The following is a 19005-nucleotide window of genomic DNA, read 5'->3' as shown; positions in this document are numbered from 1 at the left end:
CAGTTACGTATTGTTTCGGCACACATTTAACAAAAACTTAATTAATTTGTTGTTTTAGTTCACATTTGTTGCGTTGTCGCGTCCGTTCTTCATCCTCCCTTGTTGACTGCACGCGTTTCACAATTGCGCTGACGGCTTCCCAGTTGCTCGGCTTCTTCAGCATACATCCTATAATGCTGTCCGGGTTCAGTTCCTCTTCCAGCTCTACCTCTAATGCTCTTCTTTCCCTTCACCACCTGTCACAATTAAAAAACACGTGCTCCGCATCGTCGATCGCCTCCTGACAGTCCACACAAGAAGTGACATCCAATTTGCCGATCCTGTTTAGGTACTCTCCAAAACATCTGTGGTTGGACAGGAATTGCGTCATGTGAAAATCTACAACTCCATGCTTTCTGCTTGTCTAAGCGTTTATATTCCTTATCATTCTCCAAGTCCATCTTCCATTTTTTTCGTTATCCCACTCCAACTGCCATTTGCGCAGCACCTCACTGTGGATCTCCATAGACACTCGGCTTGGGTCTGGTTCGTGCTTCCGGATGTATCTCTGCACCCTCTCCCATGCTAAGAGATGGACCGGTATTAGACCCGCGATCACCATCACCGCTGCCGTAGATATCGTGCGATAGGCTCTCGCTATCCTTACTGCCATCGTCCTCTGAGGCCTCCCAATGGCCTCAACGTTCCGGCTGAACACCAGAGCTTTAGCCCATATTGGCGAGGCGTACAACAGTTTGCTCGCCACAACTGTAGATAGTAGCTTCCGCTTCTTCTGCCCAGAGCCTCCAATATTGGGCATCAGCCTTGCTAACGTCGATGCGGTGGCCTGTGCCTTTGCCGCCGCCGTCTCCACATGTGCTTTAAATCCAAGCACTCTATGGAGTTGTACACCCAAGTAACTAATGCTGTCTTTGATTTCGATGCGATTTCCCGCGATCGAGAACACCGGCATACTGTATCCCCTTTTCGTGGTCAATATCACGGCCTCGGTTTTCCGTATTGACAGGGTTAGGCCAGCGCTCGTCATCCACTCAGCCACCCTGTTCAGCGCCTCGTTCGTTGCCGTTTCCAGTAACCATGTCGTATGACCAGTTGACACCAATGCCACATCGTCTGCGAAAGCCACCAGCTCCGTTGACGACATACCACTCACGTTTCCTCCCGTGTCCACGTCCAGCAGCCCATCATACATAAGGTTCCATAAGAGTGGCCCCAGCACAGAACCCTGCGGAACTCCACAGGTTGAGGGTCTCGAGTTTCCCTCATATATGACTGACCTGTTGCTCAGATAACTCTGTATGATACTGACAAGATATGGCGGGAACCGCTTATCTTGCATGGATTTGACAATCTTTGGCCATTTTGCTGAGTTGAACGCGTTAGCCACGTCCAAGGCTACCACTGCGCACAGTTTCCTTCGGTATAGCGGCCCGGTTCCAACTTTGTCCACTACGTCAGTGACACGTTTGATCGCGTCCACCGTCGACCGCCCCTTCCTAAATCCGTATTGGCGATCGTTTAGGTCAGCATGTTCTTCGAGCCATTTTTCCATCCGAGTCTTAATAATTCTCTCAAAAAACTTTCCCACCGTATTAAGGAGGCATATCGGCCGGTACGACGATGGGTCGTCCAGGGGTTTGTCCCCTTTCCTCAGGAGGACCAGCTTCGCCACCTTCCAAGATTGAGGAAAAACACTGTCTTTGAGGCATTTGTTGTAGATGTCTCTCAGGATCTCCGGTCTGTTTATGGCAATTTCCTTAACTACCAGGTCAGGGACGGCGTCCGGTCCCGGCGCTTTCCCGCTTGGAATTCTGTGCACTAGCACTCCCACTTCAGCACAAGTGACCTCTGGAAATGCATGGTTCTCCATCGTTCGAGGCCATACCACCACATCCTCCCTCGGGAAGAGGGCGTCGACTATCGTGTCCACTCTACCCGGCGTTGAGAGTCCCGGGATTGGCCTTCTGCCTAACAGTTTCTTTGTAACCAGCTTATACGGGAGGCCCCATGGATCGGTTTCTACCTGTCTGCACAGATCGTTCCAGCATGCCTTTTTGCTCGTCCTGATAGCCAACTTCAGCTCCTTCCTTGCTCTCCTGAAGTCTTGCTTCCTTTGTTCCTGTTCTTCGGCCGGTCGGAGACGCCCCCTCTTATATTCACGTCTTGCTTTATGACATTCGCCACGAAGCTTGGCTATGTCGTGCGTCCACCAATAAGCAGACTTCTTGCCTCCTCTGTACCTTCCCTTGGGCATACAACTGTCACATGCATCTTTTAGGTACTTGTCCAACTGACTCGCGTCAACCTGCCGCGTTTCACCACCCGTTCCAAAGTCAGCGGTTTCGATGAACTTGAGCAGTTTCGATCTATCATACTTCCTCCACGACCACTTTTCCTCTGGAGGGAGACTCTCCGTACGAATTTCTCTCGTGACTTTAAACATGATATATCTGTGGAGTGATGCGCTGTATTCGTCCAACACTTTCCAGTCGCTCACCAGGTGGCTGCTACTATCGTTGACGAACGTTACATCTATGTGTGACCTCGATATACCACCGGCGTATACCCTGGAGAAAGTCGGTTTGTCTTCAGTATTGCAGACTGCAAACCCCAGGCTAGCAATCATGTCTACCAGAGCGCGCCCTTTGGGTTCTTCGGTGTGATCTCCCCAAGCTGGTGATTTCGCATTTAAGTCTCCGGCGACTATGACCGTGCCCACTTGCTGCCTAATGCTGCCCTCTAAACGGTCTAGGAAGTTAATGAACTGGGTGAAAACCGTGTTAGGGGACCAGTAGCAGGCATACAACGTGAGGTCCTCCACTTTGACCCATCGAAATCCTGCGTTGTCTTTTGGGCCGATGTCCTGTATTTGCAGCCTGGGGTTGAATATTACAATCGATAACTAACCTTCGATCCAGTATCCGTGAACCATCCTTCTGCTTCTGAGCCGCACCTATATGGTTCACTAAGGATCAGCACGTCAATGTCCATTTTAGACGCAGTTGCCAGTGCCAGGTCCTGTGCGGCGCGGCACACTCCAGTGTTTATTTGGAGTATGCGTGTCATTATGGGTTTTGGACGCCACTGACCGCCTCGTCGTAACGACGCGGTTCATTCCTGGCCTTGCCAGCCTCCAAGGTCTTCTGGAATGAGAGAATCGTCTCTCTTTCCGCTTTGCAATTAGCCGCCAAGTGTCCACTCGCTCCACATCGCCAGCAGCATCCACTCCTGTTCTTTCCCTTGCAGGCCTTGGACATATGACCAAATGAAAGGCAGCGGAAGCACCTCTCCTTGCCTTCGTGCAGTCTAATCCGGCAGCTCACCATACCTACTCTAAGGCGTCCGGCGCTTATCGCCTTTTGCGCAATGGCCGAAGGGGCCGTGACCACAGCTACCTGAGTCCCTCCATACTGCCTTCTGAGACTTGCCACTTTGAATATCTCGCCTTCTGTCCCATAGGAGGCTAGCAGGGATGAGATGACTTCCTCCTTGGTGCTCCATTCATCTAGGTCCTTGATTTCGAGAGTTGTTCTCTGCTGCAATGATCTGACCTCGATCTCGTCTCCCGCTAATCTAGAGACCTCGGCTCTAACTGCCTCTACTTGGGATGGATCTCCGCGGACCTCTATGAGTAGGCCTCCAGAGTTTGTTTGTCTCATTCCGGTTACTCGATCACCAATTATCTTGTGGTCCGCACCCCCTCGAATTTTCTTTGCCAAGACGGAAAGTCTTCGCGCTTGACATTTACCAGGATTGCCGGTGGTCTAGAGCGTTTGATTGGTTTCGGCACCAAGCGTGTTGATTGCGTGCCGTCCTCAGTAGCCGTGCTCAAAGGTCCTGTTGCCCTGCTGTTTACCAACTTGGGTCCGGCATTTTTGGGGGGTTTTCTTCTGACTACCTCCGACCACTGGCCGTTTGGTACCTCCAGGTGTGACGTAGTGTGTATCTTTTCCACAATTTCTGTTATTGCATCAATTTTGCCACTTTGTTCCGCCAGGCGCGCGTGGATATCCATGGTGCGAGCACCTTGTTCTTCTACCGACAAGTCCACTGCGCTACCAACAATACCCCTTTGTCTTATGCCCTCTTGAATGTCGTTTAGAGCCTTTGTCATCTGCGCGTGCTGCTGCAACTGCTGTTGTTGTAGCATTTTTAATCTTTGCTCCTGAGCATCTGGGTTCCTTACCATTCCGAGTTTCTTTGCAAGGTTCGTAAACTCCCTGAGCCCGACACCTATGGCTTTGACTCCTGTTTTCACGTCGAGCTTAGTATTTGGGGCTGCGCGAACCGCTGCCTCTAGCGTCTGCAGTTGAGCCATAGTATCCTCTAGCAGTTTTGTGTATCTTGCTTCTGCTTGCGAACGGGACAGTGAAGCGGGTGCAGTTGCCTCAGTGGCTTTCCGGCCACTGGAGAGGGCCTGTTTTGCACCCTCTCCGGCAGTTGCATTACCAGCTCCATTGCTGGCGGTAGAAGCCTGCCTCGGTACTTCTACACTTTTAGTGCTTACGGGTGATGACGACACCTGGGGCGAGCACCGTCCCCCAACCGCCGGCTCTGGGGTTTCCGAAGCCCCTGTAGCAGTAACATCAAGATTGTTGGTTGTACTCATCATGTATGTTAGTGTGTGGCTTGGCCGCCACTGCCGACGCCAGCCTAGCGTCGGTTGTCTTTGTTTCCGGTTGTTGGGCCAGATCTTCCAGGACATCGGGGGTCGATCGCTCCCCCGGTGGTGGTTTGCGGTTTCCGTCCGAGTCCATTTGCTGCTGCTAGCAGGTAGACCGAACCTACCGACCCAAACCAGTTGAGGTAAGGGCCGGCTCGATGTAGCACCAGGGGTAGTTAGGTTGCAAAACAACCTAAGAACCTAAGAGCCTGGTACGGTCTGGGCTGGAGACAGAAGGGCGAAAACGGGAGGAAAACCCGGTAAGACCGGGTCTTGAAAAGCCAAAAGTGCCACAGGCAGAGGGATGGACGACAGTAAAAAAAAAAACCAAAAAGAGTGAAGAGGGTTGTTCCCAAGGACGTAAGAATACTCCTTGAGGAAACTAAGAAAGTTAAGGAGAAAAACTGCGGGGCGTACATCGTCAACGTTAGTGTTGAAAGGAGAGGCTGAACCAGGGAAGCCAAAAGTTGTCCTTGAGGCAACTGAGGCGGAACTGGTAAAGACTCTCTGGGAGGCAATAAGAACGGGGGTGCACAACCCAAAGTTCAGAAAGATTAAGAAGGTGGGTGCAGGAAAGCTGTATGTTGAGCCGGAGAATGAGGAGAGCCGAAAACTTCTCCAAAACGCTTCGCTCGATTTACGTAGAGCGGGCGAGAGAAACCCTCGAAAAATATATTCGGCGTAGGGATTGAGGTAAGGGATGATGAAATAGCTATTCAGTTGGAAAAGCAGAACGTTGGTTCTGTGAATCTGGGTTTTGGCTGGAGTAAAATTCTCAAACTCATCCCTAGGAGTAACAGGCTTACGAGTAGAGGAAGAGAAATTGAGTTTGAGATCACGTCTGAGGTTGCTGGCAAGATTGTGGGTGGTCAGGTGTTGTTTGTTGGGCTGTCCCGTTGTCGTGTGGGCCTCAGTGTGAAAGTGTTGCGGTGCCACAAGTGCCAGCGATATGGACACATTGGTGTGTTACACAAGGCTTCGGTGGTGGTCTGCGGGCGATGCGCGGGCTCGCATCACGCTGCGCGAAGCACTGCTCGACAGGTCGCGATACGGTGTGCTTGTTGCGCCGCAAGCGGTTGGGAGAGTGGACACCTCAAAGTATCACACGTGGGAGGTGAATTTCCGGCAGGAAGCACGGAAATTCAGATGGACAGTATAAGAATAGGGCAGGTAAACCTGGGACGGGGGAAACTGGCAATAGATGACCTGCTGTCCGAGGTAGGGAGAAGAGGTCTGAATATTGTGTTAATCCAGGAGCTGTATGTAACCGGAGCTGGGACGTTTGCCTGTCTTGGTAAATCACCACTTCGGTTAATAACCGGTTCCTTACCGGGTGAAAAACCGGCGACTGCGGTGTTGGTTGTGAACCCAAAACTGGGGGTAACACTAATGAAGCAGTTTAGCGGGATTCATCTGGTAATAGTGGAAATATAAAACGGGGATCAGAGCTTCTTTGTGGGCAGTGTGTATTTCCAGTTCTCGGAGCCGACCGAAATCCATGTCGAAAGATTGGAAGAGGTCATCCGGCGATTGGGAGTAGCAGACTGGTTTATTGGGGGCGATATGAACGCTAGGTATACATTATGGAACGACACATATACAGACGCGAAAGGGGAGAGGGTAGAGGATATAATCATGTAGGGTAACATGGTCTGCTGTAATGCGGGTTGGACGCCTACGTTTCAGTCTGGGATGGGATCGGCGATACTTGATCTGACGCTTGCGTCAGTAAGAGCCGCCGTGAACATTCACGATTGGAGGGTGGTGTTGAACGCGGTTACTAGGGATACGTAGTATTCTGCTACGATGTAAAAGAGGAAGAAAAAAGAGCTGAATGGGAAAGAAATAGGTTCAATGTCCGGAAAGCCAACTGGAATGTTTTTCGCCAAAGGTTAGCTGAAAGACTGTTTGACGGTCAATCACGCTGGCTAGAGGGGGGATATACATTCCAGAGCGGATTACCTAACTTTGGCTTTGACCGAAGCATGTAAGAAATCGATGCCGATGATAAGGCCTCATGGACTCAGAAAGCCGACGTGGTTCACGGAGGAACTTGAGACCCAGAGGCGTACTGTCAAGCGGATAAGACGGAAACTGTGTAAGTCTCGAGCTGAAGGAAGCGAGGAAAGGACGGCCGCATTGCAAGAGATCTACAGGAGAGAGAGAGAAATAAGTACACAGCAGGAAGGAGAAAAGAACAGACGAGGACCTGGAGAAAATTTACCACGGAAGAGGTTAATGAGAAACCATGGGGGTCATCCTACCGGTGGTGTAAAGAAGGAGCGAATACTGACTCACAAGGTGTGCTTGCAACCCTCCGAAAGGAGGGAAGTGGGTGCACAGTGGGCCTGGTTGAAACTCTGGACTTACTGCTCAACACCTTAATTCCTCCGGATACGATCGACGGTGAAACCGAAGAGCACAAACAACTCCGTAGGGAGACGGGAGTGTAACTAGGGGACACTGAAGAAACGGTCTGGAGTGGAGAAAGTGGGAGCAACCACTGCGAGGAATTTTCTCAGGAGGAAGTGAAGAGGGCGATTTGGCGCATTGGACGGGACAAAGCTCCTGGGGAGGATGATCTAACAGCTAGAATCCTTAGAGTGGCGTTCCCAGTGATGGCGGAAATAGTGACCACTCTTTTCAACGAGTGTTGGAGAAGAGCCCGTTTTCTGAGAGGGTGGAAGTATGCTGTGGTGGTACCCCTATTGAAAAATCGTGACAAGGATAAATCTGACCCAAAGTCATATCGTCCAATCAGCCTACTTCCGGTGCTGTCAAAGGCATTGGAGTACCTAATATGCGTGAGACTGAGGAAAAAAATTGGTCCGATTATGAACGATAATCAATATGGCTTTAGAGCGTACAGATCAACAACTGATGCAATATTAAGAATGAGGCAATGGACCAAAAGTCGGGCAGAGAAGTACGTTCTTGGAGTGTTTTTGGACATTTCGGGAGCGTTCGACAATGCCTGGTGGCCGGCAATATTGCATCATCTGAAAAGGTTGGGAGCCACTGAGAGGTTGTGTGAGATAACACGGGATTACCTAGGGGGAAGATACGCCAGTATCACTGTGCCGACGGGGAGAAGTCAGGTTAGGCTGTCCAAGGGTTGTCCTCAAGGATCTCAGTTCGGACCAGAACTCTGGAACATTTTGATGGACTCTTTATTAAGTCTTGAAGAATCGGAAGGGGAACTATCCATCGGTTACGCGGATGACGCGTTGCTGATGATAGCTGGGAAGACGATATCAGAGGTGATCCAAAAGACAGAGTCCAAACTGAAAAGAGCAGGATCCTGGGCGGGTGGCATGAAGTTGACCTTTTCGGCCACAAAGACGAAATTCATGTGTTTGAAAAGAAGACTGACTCCACCCTTCACAGTTAGGATGGTCGGGAAGAGGATAGCGGAGGTAACAGAGATGGATTATCTCGGCGTTACCTTGGACGATAGGTGGAGCTTTAGAAATCATGTGCGGAGAGTAGCGGGGAATGCGGCTCCAATGTCTCAGAGGATCCGACAGATAGTAGCCTCAACCTGGGGCCTTAGTGGGCGGAAGACGCGCAGATTATATTTAAGTGTATTTGTGCCGAGACTGCTTTACGGGGCTGCAGTGTGGGGCGAAACTGTCAGCGATCGTTTGATGAAACGTCTGCTGTTAGGAGCTCAGAGGGGTGCACTCTTGGCGGTAACGGGGGCATACCGTACTACGAGTACGAATGCCCTGCCTGTGCTGGCGGGGGTTCTTCCTCTGTACCTGGCTGCAAGACAATGGGGTCGCTTAGCTAGAAGTAGGAGACAAGGGCTCGGGAGGGAGCATGTGAAAAGGGTAGAGGTGGAAGGTATTGCCGAATGGCAAGCACGGTGGGAGGCTAGTGAGAAGGGTGGACTCACTAAAGGGGGTTGTCGTGGTACACACAGCGGTGCCCCGATCGACCTGCTTGCGGACAAGGCAGTTGCGAGGGCCTGAACGCCGGGTTCGAACCTCGTACCACGGGATTCTGAGTAAGCCCTGTCGAGTCGGCTTGCTAATAGCGCCTTGACGTTCCGGGGGTGCTGGACCCGAGGCGCACGACCGCGTGGACTCACCGAGGACTCGCGCTCGCCCGCACCGGGAAAGGCACACTTGAGGAAGGACTCGTGGTGGTTGTGGGAGTACCGCCTTAGTAGAAGGGGTTTGATTCAGGCGATAATCCGTCGGGCTCTGGCCGCGGCGGTCACACATTATGGCGCCCGAGGTGAGGCGGCGCCCCGGGCAGGACCCCCGAAGTCATCCGGGACTACTGTCCCGAAGAGACAACCTCGCGGCTATACAAAGGGACTGAGTGTCTCCGAGGTTACTCGGAAGAACTGGTTGAACCCCACAACACACGGAAAGATGCCCCTGACACATCACGAAAATCGGTTCGCTTATATGTTCATTTTAATTCAGTTTCAAGTTTATTGTTATAAAATACAGGATAAGATTCAATTGTTTTGTCGAAATATTGTTGTGGAAAATGTTTTTCATATGAAGGAAAATTCGGGGATATAAATAAATAAGAAGCAAATAAATAATCTTTATACTCAAACCGGTCCTGAACGCTACTAATAAAAACATCACATATATCCTTTGAAGCTGCATTCCTTGAAACATTTGTGACATTAATTGATCTTTTTCTTTTGGACGTTAAAACATCATCAGGCACTTCATTTGAAAAATTATTTCTTTCATTTTGAATGTTTTCTTTAAATTGATTTATTGCGTTATAAACTTGAATTGGGTCAATGGTTCGTTTTTGTAATTGATTGTATAAAATGTAAACGTGTGGAATTAAACGATGAAATACATTCAACCAAAATATAAATAGTAATCGACGTAATGCTCCAGCTTGATTAATTGCAATGTCCTAGTTGAAAGTATTTTCAATTTCTTCGAAACATTCTATAATTGATTCATAATTTGCATAAACGGTGTTAATTATACGACTTTTAAAATTCCACCTAGTATTTGAAGAACGTGGAATTCTGTGGTTAACGATTTTATTTAAAATTGCCACTCTTTGAGGGGAATTTGAAAAAAATGTTTGTGATGTCGGTCAAATAAGAAAAAATAATTCGAACATCACAGTTTTGAGTAGTGGCTTTACTTAAAATCAAATTCAATTGATGTGCATAACAATAAACAAAGTGAGCGTATTTATATTCGTCTCTTATAAGCTTTTGCACGCCGGAGAATCGGCCACTCATAACGGCGGCTCCGTTGTAACTTTGTGAAATCAATTTATCAGTATTTTTTGATACTTCTTTTAAATTATCTTTTATACAATCAGATAATGATTTGGCATCATGTCCAGAGGGAATGAAAAATCCCCAAAATCTTTCACCCGATGTACCGTTAGATAAAATATATCTAAACACTATAGACATTTGAAATTGAGATAATATGTCTGTAGTTTCATCAGCAATTTTTGAAAAAAAATCAGGTTGTTGTATTTCATTTTTTATATTCTGACGTATGACAAATAACATACAATCCAACATTTAGAAAGACCTTTAAAGACTGTCGACTTTTCAATATACATTTTTAATTTATCGTCTAATTTTGAACTAAAATTAATCAGTCCTCGAAATATATCAGGATTTACAGAATCAGATTTCTCGTTGTATCCATGAAGAGCTAACTCAAAAGCCCCACAAAATTTAATGCAGTCAATTATTTTTGATAAAATGTAACGGTTATGGGCTACGGTTTCATTATATTGTTTTATAGATAATCTGTTTGCATTTGAGAGTTGTTGCCTAATATCTTGTTTTCCTAGAAGATTTAAACTTAAATGTGAACTAATGTGAGAAGTTAATTTTTCATGCATTTTGTTTTTCATATTTAAATGAGCTAAATCGTTAATATCTTTTTGTACACAATTATTATCACCAGATTATCGAGAAAAAAAATACAAGGAAAACAAAAAAGGCGATTTACTTTAGAACATCCTAACCTAACCATTCACGCTTTTTGTAAATATCACAATTAAAACTCCGTTTAAATTCTCTAGACTTAGATTTTGTAATTTGAGAAATACTTAAAATAGGTGTTGGCCTACCTTCATTTTTTATTTCGAATTTTTTTTCCGGAGATAAAGTTGAAAAACTGTTATTTGATAAATATTCAACAGTAACCATGTTTGAACTAATATATAATAATGATAGATAATGATACTAATAATGATAGATACCCACGAAAAATAATTAATAAAAGTATAAAATTAATAATATTAATATTCGTACAAAGAAACTATTAAACGCAAACCGTACACGACACGCTGTTTGACGAAACTAATGGCAAATAATAGCTAATCATAACAATATGATTTTAATCTGTTTTTATATTATCAACGTTAATATTATAATAGACATATAATAATAATAATAATAATAATAATAAGTCTATGGATATTATAGTAGTTATTAGTTGATTTGACAGCTGCACACTGGAAGCAGTTGATGGATACCGTACAATGATGCGTTATCGTTTCGACGAATGACACGATATCGCGACAATAAAATAGGATCGGTGCACACATTAAATGTGCTCCAAATTGCCATGTATTACAAACCGGCGTGTCGACGTAGAGGTGGGTCGTTACTGCTGTATTCGGTACAAAGTAACGATTACATTGGTGGAACGAGTAGGAACGAGTACAGCTGATCGTTCCTCAAACGTTACGTCGGTACAAAGTTTCTAACTACAAAATGGTCCCCATTAGGCGATACCGATACCGAGTACCGACTGGCGAGTGGCGACTATACTAACAGTAGGACATGAAATACAAATATTTTGTTCGTTCCACTGCGTTTCTAATTCTGCGCGTAAACTCTACGCACACGCTAACGCACGACTTCGGTACGTACTACGTAGTATGTTAATTTACGTTGTAATTTATTATTTTAATATGAATACTAATAACAATTAACAAGCATTGATTTTAAAGTTTAAAAATAATAATAATAGTAATGATGAACAATTTTACTTATTTTAATAATTGTTTTTTAACGATAACCTGCTACGTCTTTCTGAAATAGTATATCCGGCTTTTGAAAAGATTCGTTTACACAGAACAGAACTCGACGGCACACACAACCGTAATAACATCATCTCAAACAAATTTGGATAGATATTTCTTCTATTATTCCACCATTTAAGTGGATCTGATTTTCTGTCGAGTAACGGCTCACTTATATATCTGTCGATCTCCACAATAGCTTCAGATGTTGGTGTACTTAATGTTGGTGTTGACACCTACATACAATTACAATATGATTTAAGTTACAAACTCTTATAAATATATTAAATATATAAATTTAGTATACGATATACCTGTGCATCAAAGTGTTTCCAAATTTCAGATGTTTCATTTTCTATTGCATTATTGTTCAATGGTGTATTTATATTATGTTCGTCATTATTTTTATTCCTTTTAATTATTGCCCCAATTTTTTCTACGATTTGATCGTACGTACGCTGGTATATAATATGGTTATCAAATGCTTTTTTTTTTAAACGTGGATCTAATAAAGTTGCCTCTGTTAATACTCGTTGATTTTCAATACCTTCAAACTTTTTATCGGCTTTCGTTAGCATTTTAGAAAGCATCAAATGAATTGTATGTGGTAGTTGAATGTTCTGTATATTATTTTTAATGTGAGAGTGTAACATTTGAGTTATAATTAAGACTTTAGAAGTTGAAACGCCTTTTTTAGAACTAAGTTCAACAGTGGCTTCTTTAAAGGGCTTAAATATTTCACAATAGTGTTGCATTATTTCAAAATCTTCGTTAGTCAAATTGTCTACGTTACCTATTATAGCAATTGTGGAAATGAGTGGTTCTTTAATTAGTATACACCTTTGAAACATGTCAAAAGTTGAATTCCAGCGCGTAGTAACGTCTTGAATCAGTTTCTATTCTGGATAACCCATTTGAGTTTGTGTATTTTTTAATTTTTTATATGACTGTGTACTTCGTTTAAAAAACTCGACAACTTTCTTAACTTTTTTGTATACGTGGTTTATTTCTTCTAGTCCAGCTTGAGCAATTAAATTTATTGTGTGAGCTTAACATGGTATATTATGCCAGTTTTTATTCATTTTGATTGCTGCTGTTATATTTGTCGCATTGTCAGTAACAGCAACCTTGATTTTTTCACTAATATTCCATTCATTAAAACAATCTTTTAAAAACACCGACAAATTATTACTAGAATGAGATTTTTCAAAATTAAAACACCCAAGTAAAAAAGACTTTATAACACATTCTGTTGTATCAATAAAATGAACGGTCACGGCAACAAAGCTATCATTATTTATTGAGGTCCAACCATCAGTAGTAAACGCTATAAATTGAGCATTATTTAAATTATTTTTCACACTTTCTTTAGTTTCATTGAGTAGCTGTGGTAATAATGATTTTGATACTGTTTTTCTAGATGGTAATTTGTACCCAGGATTTAATAGATGAACGAATTTTTTTAATTCTTCATTTTCCACCAAACTAAATGGTTGAAACTCTTTTGCAATCATAATTGCTAACTGTTCGTCGAGTATTTTTTGTTTATTTAGAGAAATCGGTTTCGTAATATATGAATCTACTCGAGTTTGTAATGGACGTGTTTTTTTTGTATTTATGTTGGTCGTTGTGAAAGGTTGACAACTTAAAGTTTGAGGTTGTGAGGTTTGTGGTATTTTCTCGTTAGGTTCATCAGGTTCATGTTCATCTAAATTTTGCTCTACCATTTCTAAACGTGGAATTTTTCTAACTTCGTATTGTACATAGTGTTTCCTTTTTAAATGTTTGGTTAAATTCGTAGTTGAACCCCATTTATACGAAATTGGATTTGAACAGTATGAACACTTTGCCTTCTCATTATTTATCACTGAAAAGTGATTCCAGATGTCACTAATTTTCTTCTCCATTTAAAAATAATAATATTTTAGTATCTAACATAAATCCAGTATTTACCTTTTAGAATGTTGTTGATTCAAAAATCTCGAAAACACCAAATTATTTAACTTCATAAAAATTAAGTACTTAATAACTAAGATAATAAGATGGTTACCAATGGCGACTGTTAACCAAATGAAAATAAATTCAATTACAGTAATGTAAAATAAAAACCACTCAAAACAATATTATTATTTATACGTATGTGTATTGTGATATATTATAGGTTATATATAGTTTTGATTCTTGATAAAGTAAATATTAAATATTATTAATAGAATACGAATACCATTACTAGGGCTAGGGACTTATAGGAGTTTGCATATTTGTCAATAATCATTCTAAACATAGCTAAGTGATATAGAAATTTGTTTCATTGTACTAGGAGTTTAAAGCAATCATTTTTATTTTGCATATTTTGTATATTCAGCTGTTTTTTCCCTATAAGAGCATATTTTGTTTTATTTGTATTTTAAGTGCATATTTCACATATTTTATTTAAACAAGTTTAAAACAATACATGCATAACAGAGAAAAATATTGTATACATAGGTAGTGGTACCTACAACAACTACAGAATATTTAATATACGAATTTTCTAGAAATTGGATAAAAATAGATTAGATTAAATAATCGCTATACCGTGTATTTTCCCAATTATTTGTGTATTGTGAAATTGGTCGATAAGGAATACACCGAATACGGTCAGTTGATGTCAATTCGTCTATTCGTGTCGTACGTGTGTTTGTCTTGCGTAGTTGCATCTTGTGTGAATAAAAGTTTAAAATTAAAAATAAAAATGCCTAAAGTAAAGGCAAATACATCTAGTCGCCTACTGTCGTATGTTTCGGAATTTGGTAGTTCAGTGTTTTTAGTTGATCAGTCAGTGCTGTTTTGTAAATTTTGTGAAGTTAAATTTAGTGCTGAAAAACGTTTTACTGTATTGCAACACCTTAAAACCGAAAAACATATTAAGTCAGTAAACCGTATTGATAAATCAAAAAAAAGTCAACAGCTTCTAGAATTTAATCCGCCAACTAAAAAATGTCAGTTTAACAAAGATTTATGTGAAGCTATGTTATTTGCTAATATTCCTTTATACAAAATAGAAAATTTAAAATTTAAAGCATTTTTACAAGAATATACAGGAAAAGAAATTCCAAAAGAGGCCACTCTTCGCAAAGGCTATGTAGATGACTGTTATCAAGATACTTTAGCAAAAATACGAAATTGCGTATCAAATAACAAAATATGGGTATCTATTGATGAGACGACCGACGTCGAAGGCCGCTTTGTAGCCAATGTTATTATAGGAGTTTTACGTACTGACGAACCAGGTGAGATATTTTTGTTAAATACAGAAGAATTAGAAAAGGCAAACCATCAAACTATTTTTAAACTTTTTGATAAATCTATGAATATATTATGGCCACAAGGCGTACATCATGATAACGTTTTGTTATTTTTGTCGGACGCTGCGCCGTATATGGTGAAATCGGGAAAAGCAATTCAAGCACTTTACTCAAAGATGATACACGTAACATGTATAGTACATGGATTTCATCGTGTGGCCGAAGAATTACGTTCATATTTTAACATAGTTGACCAACTTATATCTAATGTAAGAAAAGTCTTTTTGAAAGCACCAACTCGATCTCGAATATTTAAAAATGAAGCTCCTGACATCCCAATGCCACCACAGCCAATTTTAACTCGTTGGGGAACATGGTTGGATGCAGCTAATTATTACTGTGAAAATTATGAAGTCATAAAAAATATTATAAACAAGTTGGATGAAAATGACGCGAGCAGCATCAAAAAAGCTAAAGATATTTTTAACAACCCAAATTTGAAAGCAACCTTAGCATTTATTTCTTCGAACTATAGTTTTCTTTCAACTTATATTACACGGTTGGAAAAACAAAACATGATGCTTTTTGAGTCTATTTCCGTCGTAAAAATTGTTAAAGAAAAACTGCAAAGTCCACAAGGTGAAAAAGGAAAAGCTATTTACAAAAAATTAGAAAACGTACTGTCAAAAAATAAAGGATTTGAAATTATTGAACAAATTTCAAATATTTTAGAAGGCATAGACAATTCTATGGAAAATCTTGAAGACTTAAGTCTTAAATGTTAGCGACTTAAAGTTTTATAAATTCGCCCCAGTAACTTCTGTTGATGTCGAGCGTTCGTTTTCGAGATACAAAAATTTATTGGCAAATAATCGCCGCTCATTCACTTTTGAAAATATAAGAAAAATTTTAGTGACACAATGCAATTCATTTGGGTAAGATTTATAAAAATATTAAATTATAAAAACAATATGCATTTATATTTGAAATGTTTGTTTTTTTTTCTGTTACAGGCGAGTTTAAATAAGAAGCAATCAAAATAATAATTAATAAATAATAGTTTGTAATATAAGTTTGTAATATTTTAATGTTTTTTTCGAAAATAAAAAGATTTTAAGAGCATATATGATCATTTTTAAGTGCATAAATGCATGCATATTTTAAGGTTTTATAGGGCATGAAGTCCCTAGCCCTAATCATTACACATTTCACAACTATCAACTATACCGAAATCAGACACAGGAAATGTTTATTTCTTTATTTTATTGTGTTTTTTTTATAAATAAACAAGTATTTACAAATCTATTTTTATTTAGCATTTGTATTTAACAATAGTAGGTGATAAACTAATAGGTATTAATATTGTATATTTCAAGTTTCAACACTTTTATGTCATTATATTTTATAATAATATATAAAACATTGTTTTTTATGAATCATATATTTATTTAATTGTAACTGCATTATATAATTATTAAAACGGTGATAATTTCCGAATACAGTAAAATAGTAGGTATTGTATAATGGGTGTACAAAGCGTCGAAGCATATTCGTTCATAAATATCAATTATCCATTATATTTCAAGAACGAGTACACAGTACACACTTGAATACTTGATCTTTCAGCGTGGAACAATACGAATCTGAGTACAATAGTAACTAAAAAAAATGTACCGATTGTACCGATGTAACGAGTATTTTGGAATCGGTACTTTATTGTAACTGTACCGATTGGAACGATTCCACAAAAGGAACGATAATTCCAACAAAAACATATAGCTAATTTTTAAACGGCCACCCGGAGCACAAACAACTGTGCTCCGCGATATTATTTAATCGTTTATAAATATATTTCTTAACATAAAAACTTGTTTTTATTAATATAAATATTTATATTTTTTTTAATTACAGACCATTTGCATAATCATCAATAGGGATGAGAAGTTATAGGATTTGCAAATTTTTTTCTGTATCTTCTATTTATAGCTAGGTGAGATAAAAATCTGTTTTATAACCTAATGAATCGAAATTTGGTATTTAAATTTTGCAAATTTTTGCATAAATTGGTAGTTTTCTCAAAAGTTGCATATTCATGTTTTTTTTGTGCATAAAAATGCATATTTGGTAAAATTATGTGAAATTTAATACAACTGACATGAAAATTTTATTATTTTATAGAATTGTATGTGTTCGTAGTCTGCAATAATCAATAAAATAAAAATGCAGATAACAAATTTGAAAATTGTAGAAATATAACATTTAATAGTAGGTAGATATATAAAAGTAAATCTAGGATTAGTATCTTATCTAATCGTTTATTACTCAATTAGGCAAGGCGCAAATTGAGACGTAGGCGACACAGCGCAGCGTAACACAGCGCAACACAATTTTTGTGATCTACTGGTTTGAACAGACGAGCGTAAATTAAGTTGCAGGGTAGGGCAGCGCAGTACTGCTCCTACGTCAGTCTGCTTCGCACAGTGTTTATGACACAGTTTCCTGCGAATGTGTAGCGCAATTTTTCAACTTTTTCGACTTTTTCAATTTTTTTTTACTAAGCTACATATTATGGAAAAAAAACTTATTGAAGAAGTTCGACAATACAGTGTCTTATTTGACACTAGCCATCCGGACTACATGAAGGCAAAATTGAAAAATAATATATGGGAAAATATTGCGAAAGATTTGAAATTTAAAAATGGTAAGAATAATTTATTAGATTAAAAATATAAAAATATAAATTATTATATTATTATTATTTTTATTATTATTATTTTAATATTTAAATATTTATTTTACTGTCATAGGTTAGGTATAATAAGATTTAGGTTAATAATGCATAATCTCATATAAAATTTCTATAAAATGCATCATAATTATATTATAAAATATATTATACAATAATAATACACTAGTTGTTATATATTACAATAATATTATACTAGTCACTTCAATTATTTATATAATTAAATTGATGACTATTTTTACATATTTTCTTATCGTAAATTTAATTTTATTACACCAACTAGAAATATTTTAACGATTCAAGAAAATATATAAATAGATGGATAGACCAATTAAATATAACACAAATAAACATTTTTCACAAAATTTATATTTATTTTATATGTTATGTACAAAATTAGTTAGTATTTACCTCTAAAAACACAATCTTTTTGCCAAGGTACGCTTCCTACTGTATTGAAATAATGCGTAAACTTATTTCTCACTAAAAAAGCACTTGACCCACTTCTACTGTTGTTGTTACTTAATGGCAGTAATTGATAGTCTGGCATTATATCAATTTCGCCCTGCACAATATTTGAAATTGTTATTTCGTTTTTTAAATAATTAAGTAATACACAAGCTGCCTTAATTACATTATCCACACTTTCAATTTTAATTTCGAACGGTTTTCTAAAAACTCGAAATCGTGAAGCTAATATGCCAAAAGTGCATTCGACAGTTTGTCGCTCTCGCGAAAGTCTATAGTTGAAAATTTTATTTTCAAAATTTCCGGTTATGTTTCTTTTTGAATAAGGTTGCATGATATTATCACATAACGGAAATCCTTTATCTGCTACAAACACGAATGGTAATGTTTGATTGTAATCGGGTAACAATGCAGGTTGTGGAAGTTGTAAAGTTTGTTTATTCATTTTTCTTGCCAAAGCACCGCTCGAAAAAATATTTGAATCACTATGTCTTCGCATAGATCCAATATCAACACTTATGAATTTGTAGTGAGCGTCAACAAGAGCCATTAAAACTACAGAAAATGTATGTTTATACTTGTAAAACGACGAACCACTGTTGGGTGGTTTCTTAATTAAGATATGCTTGCCATCCAATGCGCCAACGCAGTGTGAAAATTGCCATATCTGTTCGAAATCTTTAGCTATCAATTTCCACATTTCCATTGTGGGTTGTGGTAAATATAATGTGTGCATTGTATTCCATATAGCAAGGATACTTCGTTTACTATGTTTGAAACCGTTCGATCACTCA

General features: G+C 39.8%; 2 protein-coding genes across 2 annotated transcripts; both read right to left on the bottom strand.

Moving 5' to 3' along the window:
* Nucleotides 1-3065: 3065 nt before the first annotated feature.
* On the bottom strand, nucleotides 3066-3659 carry LOC112595569. The gene has a single exon (XM_025340822.1). The coding sequence runs from the start codon at nucleotides 3657-3659 to the stop codon at nucleotides 3066-3068; it is 594 nt and encodes a 197-aa protein (XP_025196607.1).
* Nucleotides 3660-9085: 5426 nt separating this feature from the next.
* LOC112595568 (zinc finger BED domain-containing protein 1-like) lies at nucleotides 9086-12561 on the bottom strand. Its single transcript, XM_025340820.1, has 3 exons — nucleotides 12025-12561; nucleotides 11708-11946; nucleotides 9086-9293 (listed from the first exon to the last, which is right to left on the bottom strand). The coding sequence occupies exons 1-3, from the start codon at nucleotides 12559-12561 to the stop codon at nucleotides 9086-9088; spliced, it is 984 nt and encodes a 327-aa protein (XP_025196605.1).
* Nucleotides 12562-19005: the final 6444 nt, after the last annotated feature.

This window comes from Melanaphis sacchari, unplaced genomic scaffold, assembly GCF_002803265.2.
Source record: "Melanaphis sacchari strain LSU unplaced genomic scaffold, SCAv2.0 Contig284_pilon_pilon, whole genome shotgun sequence".
Lineage (NCBI taxonomy): Eukaryota > Metazoa > Arthropoda > Insecta > Hemiptera > Aphididae > Melanaphis > Melanaphis sacchari.
This window is presented reverse-complemented; position numbering and strand designations above follow the sequence as displayed.

Bases quoted from the DNA above. Each gene is read 5' to 3' on its own strand.
- LOC112595569 (XM_025340822.1), bottom strand. From the start codon at position 3,659: ATGAGACAAACAAACTCTGGAGGCCTACTCATAGAGGTCCGCGGAGAT.
- LOC112595568 (XM_025340820.1), bottom strand. From the start codon at position 12,561: ATGTTTCAAAGGTGTATACTAATTAAAGAACCACTCATTTCCACAATT. The intron at 11,947-12,024 runs GTATATCGTATA...AATTGTATGTAG, and splicing joins GGAAACACTTTGATGCACAG to GTGTCAACACCAACATTAAG. The intron at 9,294-11,707 runs GTTATCGTTAAA...AAATGTTTCAAG, and splicing joins ATTTCAGAAAGACGTAGCAG to GAATGCAGCTTCAAAGGATA.